General features: G+C 38.5%; 1 protein-coding gene across 1 annotated transcript in view; it reads left to right on the top strand.

The window, feature by feature from the left end:
• Nucleotides 1-7853: 7853 nt before the first annotated feature.
• LOC124135210 overlaps nt 7854-18697 on the top strand; it is a 37677-nt gene continuing 26833 nt past the window's right edge. The window contains exon 1 of the mRNA XM_046500465.2: nt 7854-7999. Coding sequence (XP_046356421.2) covers nt 7988-7999 — 12 coding nt within the window. The 5' untranslated portion in view covers nt 7854-7987. The remainder of the gene's footprint in view (nt 8000-18697) is intronic.

Here is an 18697-nt window from a genome sequence, read left to right as displayed (position 1 = left end):
TGCGTATGCTCTTGGGTTACATATTACATACCTAATCATATTAATCAACTTATAATTACACATTGAGCATTTTGTTGTAAATCTTGGTTAGTATCTAGATTGATGTAGTGAATCCTGCCTGGGTATTGTGCAGGATGCTGTGGAAGTATAAGTCCATATCATCCCCAGTAAGTAGGCCAAGCTTCCGTTGCTGCTGGCTTACAGCCTGTGCTTTAATTACAATGTTTCATGCGATTGCTACGCTGCAACATGTTTGAAAAATTGCTGTGATATATAACTTTGTATATTGGTCACATGTAATTTGTCCTGTTGCTATGAGGCTGAAACATTGTTGATGTGACCTTGCATTTAAACTAACTCACTGAAGGATGGCCACTGTCCACAAGCCCATTTTTTTTATGGCACCTGGGAATTGTAGCGTATAAACACCTCTGTGAAAAGAAATAGATACAGTACTCCCTTGTTATAATGCCCCTGGTTATAATCTGTCACTCTGTTTATAATGCTTTTTTTTCTCTCTCAAAACGGATTCCGCAGCGCAAAATTCCCTCGAAATAATGCCAATGCCAACGTTTTTCAGAGGAAACGTTCCAATTCCCTTGCCAAAATGCCAATTTCTTTTTAATTTTGACAAAAAAAATGGCGATGTGGTTAATTTCTTTGAAGATAAATCCTTCTAAATCAACACACAGCTGATTCTCACTCAGGAAAGTTAATACCTGAGCAATTGTCACATGTTAAGATTCATTTCCTGCCACTACAACAAGACACTACAGCCCATGATACCGTCATCACCCAATCATTAAAGTCCCCAAACCGTAAACCTGATATTGACAATAAACTGCCCCCAATGAAGATGATGTAATGACACTGCACCATCAGCGTCTAGGTGCAAACACGACATCATGGAGGCGATGAGGAGTCTTGAGGCCCAAGCCGGTCCACAAACAAGGGCTTTGGAGAAGCGCCCATACTTGATTGCCACACTGACACAATTATCAGCTGGCTCTTGCCAGACTTGTGTCAAAGACTTTTTACAAAATAAATAAAATGGTCAACATTGACAATGTATATAATGCAGTAATATTTGAAAAAATTGCTTGGATTAAATCGGTGTGTCATGGTTCTAACTTAGTCTCCTGTACATTATGTCATGATCAATTAGGTTTGATTTCCACCTTCCTGGTTATAATGCGAACCTGGCTATGCCAAATTTTCTGCTGGGCATAAAGTGTCATTATAACGAGGGAGGAGTGTATGTATAGACTTTGTACTGAACATATAATGTTTCAAATGCATTCCTGCTGCTACAAACCAATTGAAAAGTACACGTAAACTGAATTAATGAAATACCCAATATAAACTTATCATCTATGGGAAGAACTGTATCCTAGAACCGTGGACTTGTTGGTATGTACAGAAACAATCTAGACTATGAAACCACAATATACCCTTCACCATCCATGTAGTTAATACTAATTTATACTATTAACCATTATTCTCACCACTGTTGCATAAACACTAATTTCATCAATGGTATATTCCAAAAGCCACTAATTAAAAAAACCAAAACCCAATAAATGAATAAATAAACACTAGTGGTCATTGGTGCTTGGCTCCTTGTGTTGTCTCCTATGTTTCGCAATGTGTACGTTCGTGAACCCTCAGTGCACCTGACAGGAGATTACTTGATATGTTGTGTTGCTACTGCTGCAGTTTTCCTTGTGGGGCAGCAGCTTTATTTGCCTTCGTATTAATACTACGGAAGTAGCATTGTGATAACGCTGTTTACATGAGCATTTCACATTTTTAAATCAGTAACAAGAAAGAGGGAGAAACTAAATGGACTTTCAATCCCCAAACAAAGAGTTGGGCACCTCCACTCCAGTTGTTTGTCTTAAGGCTGTGGCGGAATAGTGCATGGTCTTTCTCATGTACGACTGTCGTATATATCTGACGTTATGCCCTTGTTGACCTCTAAAACAGAATACTTGATATGCTGTGTTGCCACTGCTACGGTTTTCCTTGTGGAGCAGCAGCTTTATTTGCCTTCGTATTATTACTACAAGAGTAGCATTGTGATAACGCTGTTTACATGAGCATTTCACATTTTTAAATCAGTAACAAGAAAGAGGGAGCGACTGAATGAACTTTCAATCCCCGAACAAAGAGTTAATGATAATAAAATCCACTTAGTCCAACATCTTCTATATAGTTTCAGGCCTAGTACTTTCACTGTCTCATGACAGCTCTTCTACCGTTCAATTTTGGTTTCATCAATCGGATAAACATTTGTGCTTTTTCCAGTCTTTGCTTCTTACTACTGGTATACAATTTATAAAACGGAAAAATAATAAATTTCCCGTTTCCGCAATCATCAATGTGTTTCCGTTTTATAAATTTTATACCAGTAATAAGCAGCAGAGGCTGGAAAAAGAACAAATGATGAACCCCAAATTGAACTCTAGAATGCATTGATACATTTGACATTTCAATCGTAAATGTTACACTGCTACTTGACAAATGCTGTAGATTTTAATTCAAATGTCTCCCTACAATTGTTAACTTACGTGGTGTCGTCGCTGGATTGTGTAAATGCATTATACATTCATATGTCATTGTCAGTTACACTGAAGAGCTGTCATGAGACAGTGAAAGCACTATGTCTGAAACTAGTGACGTGGACTTTATTACTTTATTATATATTACACACACAAACACACACACACACACACACACACACACACACACACACACACACACACACACACACACACACACATATATAAGAAATATAAGAAATTACATGTTTTAAATTCCTCTTGCTCTCTGTTTCAAAATGTTAATTTTATGCCAGTTCCCCTCCTTCTGTAAACAATTCCATTAAACATCTACAGTACTGCAAATGCCCATGCAGTATGGCTATTTCCCATTCACACTGCCATACTACTGTAGTGGAGGACATATCATGCAAGATGGCCGAAATGTAGCAACAATATTTACGATCGTGTTTACAGCCATGGCCTTGCACGGCAAAGATTACGTTTACCACTAAATCAATAACTAGACTTTCAATCCCCAAACGTAAAAATAAAATTTGTTTTCCCAACTTCAGAATGTTTTGACAAGACCCTCAAGTGGGGTGATGATGAGAGATGATTTATGTTTGAAACCAGAATCTTACCATCTTTACGGTTCCCTTCAAGGACATGAAGCAGTACAACTGGCACTAGGATACCACTCATTGATAACATTACGAATGATTTAAAGTGAGCGATTTAGTATGGTTTTACGCCGCTTTTAGCAATTTTTTACCAATATCATATTTGGGGACATCAGAAATTGGCTTCACATATTGTACCCATGTGGGAAACCGAACCCGGTATTCGGCGTGACGAGCGAACGCTTTGAATGATTTAAAGAGGGTAATTAGCCAGTAAAGTGAGTGAGTGAGTTGTGTTTAACGCCGCTTTTAACATTATTCCAGTTATATCGCGGCGTGTCAGCTTAATGTGGGAGGAAAGCCCGAAGTGATGCAGGTCTAAGACGTTTACCACTTCGGTGAAACCCACGAGCACGGGTATGGTGCTGACAAACCTAGAAACATAATTGGGGCGAACCGGGATTCGAACCCACAATCATATTAGCCAGTAAAGACAGTCATGACATTTCTCTGTGCATGTTTCAATTCTCTTAAAACAGCGTCTGTAAAACAACTGAGAAAATCCCAATAAACCATAATTTACCTATTTTACATTTTGCATTCCAGTAAATATGTCATCGTTACTGTAACAAGATTTCTATTAAATTCTCATTGACCTTCAAAAGGCGTTTGCGTTTCTTCAAAATTCGAAATCAAGGCTGACGTCAGACTGTCTGCCCCTCTTTGATTTTCACCACACTATACTTTGATTCTGATGGGTATCAACTATTTTGATCAATGTAATGTGTTTGCAGATGTTAAAAAAACGTCATAAATGCATTTTACATCAAAATAACATCACCATAGAAAATACACCCATACATGTTTTGGTACATGATGAATGTATGACGCAGGTTGGTTGGTTGGCTGGTTTGTTGTTTTACGCCGCACTCAGCAATGTTCCAGCTATATGACGGTGGTCTGTAGATAATCGAGTCTGGACCAGACAATCCAGTGATTGATATCACGAGCATCGTTCTACGCAACTGGGATCGATGACATGCATCAACCAAGTCAGCGAGCCTGACCACCCGATCCAGTTAGTCGCCTCTTACGACAAGCATAGTCACCTTTTACGGCAAGCATGGGTTGCAGAAGAGCTATTCTACCCCGGATCTTCACGGGTCAAATGACGCAGGCGTTGGGTGTTTATTAAACAATTCAGTGGCAAGATTTATATTACATATATCCATGTTAAGTCCAAACCGCCAAAGCCATAGAATTATTATCAGTCTGAGATACCTGCTTAAATAGATATGTCGTTAAAATAGATAAAAATGTTACATTTTATATAATTATACACAGGTGACTTGAATTCAAAAGACTAATGATGAGCAAATTTCGAATTTCATCGTTCACATATTTTAGCTGAAAATGGTTCGTTCACCGGCATCATTGTATTAACCTCCTTTCTTACAAGAGTCCATACACACGTTTAAGTTGACCTAACTGTCAAATTAAGTCTTTGTAAAACCATTCATTTATTCACAAACAAATCGGTTATTGTGTACATTTTTTATTTATGTCTTGCTTTGAATCCACTACAGCGTTGATGAGAATCACTTTGGAAGCACTGCTCTTCATAGCTAAACAATACTTAGTTTCTGTAAATAAGAAATGACTCGTATAACCTTCAAATAATGTTTATCAACTAATCCACAGCCACATCCACGAAAGACAACTGTGAGCTACAGTACCTCTCTGGCGTCACTAAAGCATACGGTTAACAGTAGTTAACACAACGTTAATAGTATACGTTCTATTGCATGTTGAAATCAGTATACTGGGGAAACAACACTAATAACATATTGCCCAAGGTAAAATGTTGCATATTGTTCAAACAAACCCACAAGTCCCACAAACGTGAACAAAATACCCAGCAGTAAAAATGTGTTTCGATGTAAAAGGAAACATTGACTCGATCTTGTTATTACTCTAAATGGAGTATAGATTCCATTAATCCGGGATTTTTCCTCGGGAATCGGTCCAGTGAGAGGTAAAAAGAAAGCTTTCTCAAAGAAAAATGTTTTTTTCTTTATACATGTTCACATGCATTGTTTCTTTTGTTGGAAAGATGTCCGCCTTTGCATATATTACGTTCAACGTATACCGCAAGGAAATAGTCTGTTCACCGAGGAAGTGGAAACTATAAATTTCTCTTTATAAAAGTGTTACCACATTACGGATACGCACTCATTTCAAAGGAAAAGGTTAAAATCAAGCACACAAAGTGTGGTGTAGAAAAGTGGGCGTGTTTTTCACACGACCATGTGTTTCTCCCTGTTTCGAATCGCATCAATGAATTTGAGTAAATTTATTCCCGTCTAAACATAAAAGAGATAGAGAGAGAGAGAGAGACGCTGTGATTACGAAAACCCGTCAATCGATGACGTTTAAAGTTTGCAGTTTGTTTTCTGCTAAAGTGTTGGTATATTTTCTGAAGCATGACCGGCGGCCAACAACGGTGTAAGATATACGACTCAAAACATCCTATTGCCATTGGCGGGTTTTGAGCTCTGTCAGACATCAACTAGGCACTCCTTCACGTTCACGGGTGAGTATTAAGACAGCAAACACAGTAAGTATTTTATAATCCTGCTTAGTGTTGATCCAGGAAGCTAAGTTTTATTTTTCACTTCTCCTGGGTTTTCTGAATGCGGAATTGTTACAGGGTCCTTCCAAAGGAGACCATTCATTAACGTGACCCAAGTTTTACTTATACCATTAAGTGCGGATTTTGTATGATTGGTGCGGTTTAAATGTTAGTTGCTACAATAAATGGGCTAGTCACAGTTACGTCATCGTCAGATGCCGTTAAGGGACCGACCATTGGACATTTCTGTACCAAAAGTCCCAGTCACTTCCCCCCGGAATATTACATTTCGGATTCTAAAAGATCCGTGAAGATCCGGGGTAGAATAGGTCTTCAGCAACCCATGCTTGCCGTAAAAGGCGACTATGTTTGTCGTAAAAGGCGACTAACTGGGTCGGGTGGTCAGGCTCGCTGACTTGGTTGATGCATGTCATGATATTAATCACTGGACTGTCTGGTCCAGACTCAATTATTTACAGACCACTGTCATATAGCTGGAATATTGCTGAGTGCGGCGTAAAACAACAAACCAACCAATTCTAAAAGGGTTACGGTCGCCGGTTTCCTTCGCGAAGTGTTTTGAAGACCTATTATGTTATCAGTTCTGGCATGGGTTATATCGAGTGTGAACAGCAGGTCATCATCTGTTAGGTTCCTGCTTCTGCGATAATGACATGATATAACAACATTGGCACCTGCCATGCCAACCATCAACTCTATGGACAAAATAAATAGCGTATATTTGTTAGCTATTAATATTGTGATCTTGATGGTCTGTCATCAGGTTTCCCTAGCCTCTCAAAGCCATCCAACGACCATAATGCCAATGAAGTTACCTTCGGGTCGTTTATTCTGAGACCACAATGTAAGGATTGTTCGTTCACTGTAGGGTCCAGGGCCCACTTGCACAAAGCGATCTTAGCGCTAAGATGATCGTAACCCCCATACTTTAACATAGGCTTACAACAGTCGTAGCGCTAAGATCGCTTTATGGAAGTGGGCCCAGGTCGATTATGATCTGTTTTGAATGATATTATTGGCGGGCAGTAGATCTAATTTACATGCTGTGAAAAGCAAAGCTGTTGAAGCTGATACCGGAAATAGTTTCATGATCGTAAGTTAGTTGTGTTAATAGGAAAGACATCATGTTGCACGTGTCACAGTAGAATAGATTTCCTTCACAGTTACAGAACATGTTCTTGAAAATACTTCCTTGAAGCAATGCGTCTATGTGACAACCACCGAAATGCAACTGCAAGACGGCTTTGAAACACGGTATTTCTTTCATAATATATGAAGTAATTCATCATTTATGTATCAACAAATGCTAAAGTAAGGTTTGAGGGTCATGCAGTTCCTCTCTCGGGAATAAAAGTAACGCTATCACTAGTATAACATGTCTCATGCAAAATTATTTATACATTTGAAACTTATGGAAGGTGACACAACGCGCGTGTCCCGATCTCTCTATCGCCATTTTGAATTCTTTAATGCGTAATTTGCATATAGGCTTGTCTAAACATTCACAAACTCTGTAACACGCAACACGGGATTCTGAAATCCTAACGGCATAACTATTGAATTGCATGGAATGCATACAAAATCAACAGAGACCGATTGGGCAGAACGCCAACCGCTGGACGCGCTTTCACCAATCTACTAAAATTAAATATGACTAGCGAGGCGTAGCGCCTATATACACATTGAGAACATTCAAATGTTCACAGCCGTATGGAAGTAACCTTTCACAACACGCTAGTAAGAAGATCTGACCTACATCCGGGCTTTTCCCTTAAAGCACCGCCATCCCCTTGTCATTAGCTGAGTGGCCGCACGTACCCCTGCTAAAAATAAATATTCCACTAGCCTAAACCCAATTCATCGATTTAGCAAACAGTCGGTGAAAGGTGCGTTGTTACAGCGAGGTCACAACGCTTTCTTCAGTCACTTGGGGTAACACAAAAAGCAAGTAGATAAGATATAATATTGACATGTAATTTGCAATTTAGGCCACGCCCACAGATGTGCGGGTGCCAGAACGTATCTTTTCTTCGATATGTGACGTCACTTCCTACAGCGGAACTGTCAATATTACCGCCATGGCAGTGAGCGGAGTCGAAGCAGACGAGAACTTTGACATATTTTCATGCACTTTTGTATTGATGGACGAAGTAAACTGATAAAGCTACATAATGAGGGGATCGGTAAGTTCATTTGTGTGACTCCATGAATGTATTTCGAGACTTTAGCGAGCCAGTTAGCTGCGATCACTGGCTATCGCGAAACAATGCTCGGACCGAGTCCCACTGAATGTATACTCGGGGCGGTCGTTTTGCGGCAGACTTGTTTCAACGCTTGACGACCGGTGTACGATTCTGTTGAAACTACTTGGGGTTTGGCGAGCTGTTGTAATCTGTCGTGGGATAAGGGGCGCCCGGTTTTCGAGGCTGCCTCCGCTGTGTGTTCTCTGTATATGAATGCTATTTGCATGTTTGTGGTTCACAAAGCGTATGTGTAGGGTTGTGTATCATCGCTCGGTCACGTGGATCGGTACTCGTTCTCAGAGGTAATAAAACCGCTTATTCACCACATCTATTTATGTGATTCAGTGTAAGTTATCACGATGTTATTGTTGATTGACTTTGTTTATCCAGGTAGATCTAATTAACCTACTTCCTGTATATTACCTGTGTAATGAATTATTGAGTATTCTATATTTAAGTCACATTAATTCCAACTAAAATTATTTTTTCACAACCTGGATGAATGTATTTTTCCAACTTTTTTATTATTTTGATGGAGGTGCACAAAAACAATTGTCTTGCATAATTATGTTACAAATATCATGATATTAGCTATTAATAAGTTATTTGTTTTGATTAAAAAGTGCACAAATGAGAAGGTTGTTATTTTATGCATATCAAAGCAAAATTTATTGATCAAACATATTTAAAACATGTGAAAAGTTATTTTTCTGAAATTCGTTGACTTGTCGGCTCTTATTGTATTTGTGCATAGTATTGTGGGAATGTTGATATTGTGTGACAGTGCCCATTTTGTTGATATCTGAGTATTTGCAATGTTGACATGAGATGCATTGATTTTATATGTGATGTTTTTGTCAAGTAATATATAAAAGTTAATCATTTTAATTTGGGTATATGCTAACAAGTGTTTCAAAATGTTTAGGGAATCGGTTATTTTTTTGTTATGAATAAGATGAAGAATTTAAGAAAATGCTTTTGCATGGTGCCTGCGTTTTAATGTAGATTTCTTTGTTGTTTAACTCCACACACAGCAATTTTCCAGCTATATGACGGTGGTCTGTAAATAATGGAGTCTTGCCCAGACAATCCAGTGATTGACATCATGAGCATGGATCCATGCAATTGGGATACGATGACATGAATCAGCCAAGTCAGTGAGCCGACAACCAGATCCTGTTAGTCACGATTTATGGCAAGCATGAGTTGCTGAAGACCTATTCTAACCCAGATCTTCATTTGTGTTTTAATGTAGGTACCCATGAAGATCTGGGCTAGAATAGGTCTTTAGCAACCCATGCTTACGTATAAAGGTGACTATGCTTGTTGTAAGAGGTGACTAAATGGACTTATTTCAGGCACTTGATACACTTAATTTGGCATCGATTCACATTTAAGCCCATATCAATTGTCCACATTGATCTCTCATACATATCAATAAGCAAGTACAAACTATTCTTTTAATTCCTCATAACATTCTTGGTCTTCTTTCGGGTAAGAAACTGTACAGAAAACAAGACTTACCAGTTTTTCCTTGCTGCCTGTTGTCATAATACAGTATGTAAACTTTGTTTCTTATTCTTTTCTCATACAGAAAAGTTGACTAGACTCACTGACATGTTGATGGATATTAGTCAGTTGTCCTTCTTTCCTTTATGAGCGAGCCTACGGACTCTATTCTCAGTCTAATGGTTGGGTTTTCCATACAAAATGTTGTAGGCAGTATTGAGATACTTACCGTATCGTGGCGTCTGTGTCGGGATATGTTTCATGTCGAGTGATACCTGTATAGTGACATATCTACACCCAAGGCCTGGGTTTGATTCCCCACATTGTTGCAATGTGTAAAGCCCATTTCTGGTATCCCCTGCTGAGATTTGTTGCTTTGATCATGCTAAGAGTGGGGTCAAACCCACTCACTCACTCAGAGACTTTCATAATTCAGTCAAGATGTTTATGAATTTTAGGTTTTAAGTCCTACTGCCAGAGTTAGGAACAATAAGTTTGAATGAGCCCATGCGGATTCAAGGTCTGAATACCTTACAGTGCCCAAGTACTCTTGGTTTGTTTGTTCATTTCTTGTTTATAGCCGCACTCGGAAATATTCCAGCAAAATGACGGTAGTCAGGAAATCATCGAGTCTTGACCAGACAATCCAGTGATCATGGGGATTACAAGTCTTGGTTGGTTGGGTTGGGGATGCACTCTTGGTTTGTTTGTTGTTTTGTGCCGCACTCAGCAATATTCCAGCTGTGTGACTGTGGTCTGTAAATAATCGAGTCTGGACCAGACAATCCAATATCATGAGCATCGATCTACACAATTGGGATACAGTGACATACATGATCTCATGGTACTTGTCTTAACTGTGAATTAGGTGTTTTTTCTGTTTAATCAGACTGAATGTGTGTCATCATGACCATGCAGTTTTGATTGATGGTTATATATGCAGTCAGAAACTGGTTGCCTGGCCCATATTGTGTGTCCACAGTAACTTACTCCCTGGTCTGAAAAAGTGAGTTGGGGCTTTAGCAATATTACAGCTATACCTTGGCATGGGGACACCATAAATGGGCTTTACACATTGCACCCATGTCGGGAATTGAACCTAGGCCTTCGGTGTGACGTGCTAATGCTTTAACAACAAGGTGAACCCACAGCCCCAGTCTGAAAACGACACTTGCCATGTGACGGCACTGTGCCTACAATGGATCTGTTTAGTTGACAAATCATGAAATTTTGAACAGATGTTGATACATAAAGGCCAAATTTTATTCAAATTTTTGTGTTTATGTGTTCCCACACATGAAAAGACTTTCTGCCCTCCTGCTTGTCTACAGATGTCTCATCAATCCCAACATGTTCCAGAAAATGAACCGATCTCAAAACCGTGACTGATTGTCATCCATTTCTATCAAATTATGTAGAAGAATGTCCTTCCCAACGACAAAAGTTGACAGAATCATGAAAATTGTCTAACGCCATTTGTTTCTAGCTTAATCACTGTCTGTATAAACCATTGGAAAGGTCATGTGAAAATATGTCAAAATACAACTTCAGGCTTGGTGCACAATTTGAATGATCCCGGGATGGAAATTAATGCTTGCCTGTAGACCTGAGGCTAGTAGAAATTACTCAGGGCTAATAAATTATTCTTCTACTAGTCTCTCGGACCTGAAAGTTTGTTTGCACATGCTGTAAGTATCTATTGTCTTCTCTATTAGCGGTGTTATGACCGCTACAGGGTTAGAAACTAACAGTTTTAGTCCACTAGTCCTTATAATAACAACATATAGCAAAACCCTTAAAATGGGCCAATTTCTACTGGTCCTTAGGATACCTTAACTATTGGGCAGTTAAGTAAGGACTATAGGACTAGTGCCAATTTCTAACGCTGCGCTAATTCTCTTGAACTAGCTAAAATGAAGATTTTGTGTCAATGTAATTCATGTTGTCAACCTCTGGCCTGTATTATTTTAATGCTGCCCTGCCATTGTTCAATGTTGACGAGATGTACAAGCATTCTCTTCTGTCATCCTCTTTTGTTACATCTTTCACTCGATTCAAATGTCAAAGTTACTGTCAGTGCATCACTGCTATTCACATATGAATGTAAATAATTCAAGAAGTACTGAGAAGTGAGGGAGACTTGATACATGGAGGAAGTTTGGCATGAGGAATGAAATGTCAAATGTCGGTGATATGGTTGAGTATTAGAATTGAAGAGAAATGAAGGGGTATCGTTTGTTTTTGCATCAAATACAAATGCCTCTTTGACAGAGACTTAATGAAAATAAGATATTGCAACAGTCTGTGACTTACTTCAGCCGCCATGGCCACTAGCCCAAAACCTGAGTAGTAAAATTCTGTTCCGTCTAGTAACATCAACTAATAAAATTCAATGATGCAAAGAAGTTCGGGCTAGTATACTCAAAGGTCTTTGGAACAGGCTGTTGCTAATAATATAAATATTGTCCAGTTTTTAAGTCATCTGTCTCAATGGTTTTGCAGTGTTGAATCATGTTGGATTGTCTGGCCATACTTGATTATGTTTAGACTCCTAGGATATATCTGGAATATTGATCATCGCTGTGACGTAAGATACACAATTTGTTTTGTAGATAATTAAACAGGTTAAATATTCGTAACCCATCATCTGAGTCATCAGTCCTTAAACTACAGGACCACATGGTTGGACTCGATCTCATGTAAATGAGATCTTTTACTTTGATAAGATATACAAGCCTGCAAGCATGGGGAACACGAGCAAGGACCGTCTAGTGGATAGAGCGACTGCTCAGAACGGAGTGTCGGTGGTTAAATCCCTGTCTGCGTCATACCAAACAATGTTAAAAGATGGTACTTGTTGTTTGCCTGGCATTAAAGGGATTGGGTGTCCCTTGTTAAACTTTGGCATGGTATCTCAGCGGGTTTGCACTATAAAACCGGCATTAGTGTGGACAAGTGCATGCACACACACACACAGTGACACACATGCAACCCATTCTTGCCTTAAAAGGCGACTATGCTTGTCGTAAGTGGCGACTAACGGGACGGGGGGGTCAGGCTTGCTGACTTGGTTGATGCATGTCATCATATCCCAATTGTGTGGGTCAATGTTCATGATATCAATCACTGAACTGTCTGGACCAGACTTGATTATTTCCAGACCGCCATCATATAGCTGGAATATTGCTGAGTGTGGCGTAAACAACAAGCAAACACTGTGGTACATATGGTAGGGACTTAATACTTTATATGACTTCCATATTTCCTGGCTTGTGCGTAGCAGGTTTTCAGCAACCCGTTCTTGCCGTAAAAAGCAACTATGCTTGTCGTAAGAGGCGACTATCAGTTGGTCAGGTTCGCTGACTTGGTTGATGCATGTCATTGTATCCCAATTGTGTGGATTGATGCTCATGATATCAATCACTGAATTGTCAGGACCATACTCGATTATTTACAGACCTCTGTCATATAGCTGAGTGTGGCGTTAAACAAAACAAAGATATTTAAAAGTGAAAATCACTTATGACCAGGCATCAGAACATGAATTAAAAAGTATATATTATGGTATGTTTTTTGTTTCCGGTAAGCTATGAAGTGTGTGACTTTTTAGTGATGATCTACTTTCTGTCTCTTATATGAAGGTGTGTACACTGTTGACACATTTGCAACTAGTTTTTGCAAGTAGTTAAATAATATATAAAGAATCTTTGAAAGTTTAGTGAGCTTATGGGAGATGATAAGTATTTGCTCACTGTTTCCATCAAATAAATCATGGTATTGTTTTGGTACGCTTGTTTCTTACCTCCCCGATGACACAGGTTAGAATAGGTCTTCAGCAACCCATGCTTGCCGTAAAAGGCGACTGTTTGTCGTAAGAGGCAACTAACGGGATCGGGTGGTCAGGCCCACTGACTTGGTTGTTGCATGTCATTGTATCCCAATTACGTGGACCGATGCTCATGATGTCAATCACTGAATTGTCTGGTCCAGGCTTGACTATTTACAGACCGCCATCATATAGCTGGAATATTGCTAAGTGCGGCGCTAAACAACAGACAACAGACAGACCTTCCCGACATTGTTATGTCTGTCAGTTTGTGATAATTAGACTTGGATGTATTTGGAAGGATATTGGATTAATCATAGTAATCATGTATTAGCAATTTCCTGTATATATCAATAATGACTAATCCCCCATGACTTATCATCCAATTGACAAATGAAATAATGATTGTCTCCTTGTCTCCAAATTTACAAAATGAATATTGACTGATTAGAAAAAAACTGAGAAGGGTGTGGTTTCTTCATTTAGATACCAACACACATTAGGCGAATACTGCAAAGGTTTTAAGATATTTGGGTATGAGCATGATGAGTGGAACATTTCTTTTTGAATGATATTTTTAATATAGAAAGAATGATTTCAAAACATGTTAGAATATGCTTGATAAAAAATCTGCCAAAGTGGTCAAAAGTGTTCAGTTCAACATTTACAATCTCAATTGTGGTCCCGGGCACCAACTGGTCACACTACTCAGTGTAGCAACCAACAAGTTTTCTTAATAATTCACTTACTATGTGCTATGTCGTTCTAATTGTAACTGAAACAATTTTTTACATGTATCGCTATTGTAAGCTTTTGTGACATGTGGCACACTTTGGGCAGCACATGAGCAAAAGTAAATCAGAAGTCACCTGACACATCATTTTACATTTTTTAAGCAGAATTATTTTTTTAAAAGGTCATGTTTATCTATTGCACACCATTTCTGGTGTCCCCCGCCGTGATATTGCTGGAATATTGCTAAAAGCGGCGAAAACCATACTCACTCGCTGTTTTAAAAATATTCAATAAGCTAGACCCAACGAAGTACAAATATGTTGAATAGTACTGAAAACCTAAAGAAATCAATACCCAGCGTGAATAACATGTGACTCTTGTGAGTCAATACTCAGTGGCTAAAACACAACCATTTTTTCTTTAGTATAGTGCACACTTTTTAAAATAACTACAGATGTGTCGAGTAGACTGCACATTATGCATGCCATAATGAATTTTAACGCAAAGACATTACCGTAAGTGCATAACAAGGAAATACCATGTCAAAAAATCTGTCCTGAAATACACAAATTAATCATGTAATTCCATTGTCCTGGTTATAACAAGTGTTCATTGTATATCTGAACTTGCGTTGCAACCTATTTTATTAATTTAATTCAAATATCACTCAATATTATTTACATTTCGGCAAGATCGTGTTGGAAGTGATTGGTAGATCGCAAAAGTCACTGTTTTTTTCAGACAATTTGAAACACACTTTAGTTGACAGAGAATAGATACATATATCATAAATATGATACTTTGACTCGTCAAGGTAATATTTATTGTAGTTTGACTATTATGTGTCAGCATAAAGTTTTTGTGAGTGTGGGAGCCTGGACTGTGACTGGTTAAATTGTTCTATAGGTAAAAAGTTATCTGGCAGTAGCGATCAGCTGTACCAAAGTGGTAGACTTATGGTTTTTATTATTATTTTGAATCTGCAGAATAACACAACCCGTGAAGATCCGGGGTAGTATAGGTCTTCAGCAACCCATGCTTGACGTAAATGACAACTAAGCTTGTTGTAAGAGTCGACTAACGGGATCGGGTGGTCAGGCACATGGAAAATGACAACATGCATCAACCAAGCAAACCTGACCATCCGACCCCATTAGTCATCTCTCACAAAAAAGCAGATAGACACATATATATATATACTACTCAAAAGAAGTTAAGGATCACCTGATTCTTTCATAATACTATAGTTAATCTCTCATGTCATGACAGATTAACTTTACCATTATGAAAGAATCGGTTGATCCTTAACTTCTTTTGAGTAGTATATATAGCCGCCTCTTAAAGGAAGCATGAATTGCTGAAGACTTATTCCCTACCTGGATGTTCACGGATCTAAGTGCATTGTAACACTTAACACTATATACCATATTTTCTTGAGAATAGTGCGCACCCAAGTATAATGCGCACCCCCCTCTAGCGGATTCATTATTTTGGAAAATTCTTTTTGAATATTATTTGCAGAAAAAAATGACACAGTACCCCTTCAGGTGATAAGAAACTTGGTCAGTACAAATTTGAAATCACCAGACATGTTGATTTACTGTTTAAATTGTATTTGTTTTGTTTTGCTGGGCATTGTTTACATGCTGGGATAAAGATAACCTTGTGTATTTTCTCGTAAACTAAGGGGGCACGGGTGGCCCGGATGGTGCAGAGTTGCATCCCTTTGGCACGCCAGAAACTTATGATTGTGGGTTCGAATCCCGGTTCGCCCCGATTATGTTTCTGGGTTTGTCAATACCATACCCGTGCTTGTGGGTTTCACTGAAGCGGTAAATGTCTAAGACCTGCATCACTTGGGCTTTCCTCCCATTTTAAGCTGACACGCAGTGATATGACTGGAATACTGTTAATAGCGGCGTTAAGCACAACTCACTCACTCACTCACTCACTCTCGTAAACTAAGACAGAAACAGCAATCAGCTGTACACACGTTTTCTTGGAATCTACCGGTGATTCGGTTAAAACTTACCCAATGATATAACTTGAAAAGATTTTGATGCAAGGATCGGCAAAAATTGTATCTGAAACTATGTTTTTATCAGGAACAATATATTCCAATATCATGTTACTTTTGTTGCAGCTTTTGCTAAGTATATTTAAAATAATAATGACCCTAAGCGTAGCACTTTGGTAAGGCTGATCGCTATTGCCGATAATTTTTTTCACATGGAACAATTTGACCAGTCACTGTTGAAGCTCCAGCGCACGTGAGAACTACATGTTGACATAGAATTGTCAAACTACAACAAATATGACTTTTAAAGAATCAAAGTATCGCATTTATGATGTATGTATCCATTCTTTTTCAACTAAAGTTCATTTCAAGGTGTCAATAGCAGTAATCTGAGCGTGGTTGCTGTTAATAAGGGTGAGTTGTGCGATCTTCCAATTGCTTCACACACAATTTTTCGGAAATTAATTAAAACAATAATTAGAAGGAATTTTGAATAACATAAATGAAATAAGTTACACACATAAGTCCAGATATACAATGAACACTTTTTATAACCAGACAGTGTAATTACAAGATTACATTGTGTACTCCAGTACGGATTTGTTGACATGATATTTCCAGTTTTACGTGCTCATGGATGGGGAAAAAGCATCAAAACTCTAGAAAATACAGTAATTCTGATGTGGGGACCTAGTAGACTTGTGGATTTCAATTTCTTTCTTGATTCTGTACTGAAGTCATATGCCACTGAAAGATATGTTAGGATTCATTTTGTCAAGAAACTGAAAATATATTGTGTTACAGTAACTTATGCACCAATATGGCCCAATATGGATATGATCTTCTTTACTAATAAACTGTTTGTTTTGCCATTTTCACCACAATTACATCATGCATGTTGATATTTTGAATACTAAATACAGAGGAAACCTTTCAAAATGAACTGGCACGCTGACTATCACATAATGAAACAGCTCCAGATATACCTCATTTAATTAGTCCTTCCAGTCAGTGACGTTATGACATGTACCGGTAAGCATGGTAAATGTATTCTGTTAAGATTTACAACTGGAACGAAGTGAAGTGAGTGATTGTCTATGTTGACAACTTGAGCTCGGAAAATGTATCACATGTTTGTTAGATGACAAATTCACTTTTAGTGATGGTATGTAAGGCACTCCTTGATACAGTAAAATAGCATCTAAGTAAAACCTTCTAATAATGATGTGTTTGGATATGCAGGCTCCAAAGATTTTTGGCACCGACTGAGACTGTCTGGACAAATTAATATATTATCAGGGTTAGAAACTTAACAGTTTTTGTCCACTAGTCCTTATAATAATAACATATAGCAAAACCCTTAAAATAGGCCAATTTCTACTAGTCCTTGGGATACCTTTACTATTGGGCAGTTTGGTAAGGACTATAGGACTAGTGCCAATTTCTAACGCTGATAATCATATATGACTAGATTAATCAGACCTTTTGGCAATTGGTTGATGGATATAAAAGCCTCAAACATGTGACAATATCTGCTGAAAATTAACCGGACATTTTTCTGACATAAAAAATGCTAATTTTTATTATGGTATTGGTACAAGCAAACCATTTGAGGATTCGAACATGGTCTGAAATTGGTTTAGAACACCCTGGGACACTCCAGCACACGCCAATATGTGCTTGTCGTGAATAAGCAGATTGTACGCTACACGTAGTGTTGTTCCCAACATCATCCAGAAAGCAAGGTGTCCAGACTAGCAGGGTATTCTTGTTTAAAGATTGTATACCAGTTTGAAATACTGGATCAGGAATCAGAACATAAACTTGTGACATCAATCACAGGTTACCCAAGCCAAGACCACCCAAACCATATTGTCACCACTAACATTGGTTGCTGGGGACCTATTCTAACTCGGATTTTAATACATTACTTAGCCTCTGAAATAAGTCTTCTTGAGAATTTAAGTGGCTTGGCAAACAAGTTGTAAGAGTAAGGCGTATTTCATTTGTCCCTGTTTTTCAGGGGTGTTCAAATACCTAAATTTCCAACTTGTCCAAGGGCAAGTAAACTTAAAAATTCTGATTGGCCAGCCTGATTTTCAACTTACCCTGCTAAATCAGAGAAAAGAAGGAAACTTTATTTTTTATGACAATGCTTCATTAACTGAAGCAACATCTAATGGGAGATGTGCAGAATAGAAAAATGACGAGTCAGGTACTTCATCTCCAGTTGTCAAACACATGCATTTTCTAGGTTTCAAAGTTCATACTACCGATTTTCATACTTGCAGGAGGGCAACTAAATAAATTATTTTTTTCCACTTGCCCGGCTGGACAAGTCGGGCATACAAATTGAGGTGAGGTGAGGTGAAATGGGGTTTAACATCGCGTCCGTGCATGCGTGCGTGCTTGCTTGCTTGTACTAGTCCAGACTGATGCTGATTTATAGTGCTAGCCCACTGACGCAGTTTAACATGAATACCCTACTCAGACACAGTATACTGACTCCGAGCCGACAAGTCCTTGTTTTCAGCCCCTTAACGCCTAGCGG

This window comes from Haliotis rufescens, unplaced genomic scaffold (assembly GCF_023055435.1).
Source record: "Haliotis rufescens isolate VD_foot unplaced genomic scaffold, xgHalRufe1.0.p SCAF_15, whole genome shotgun sequence".
In the NCBI taxonomy this organism is placed as follows: Eukaryota; Metazoa; Mollusca; class Gastropoda; order Lepetellida; family Haliotidae; genus Haliotis; species Haliotis rufescens.
Note: the sequence above shows the minus strand (reverse complement) of the source record. Positions and strands in the feature narration are given on the sequence as shown.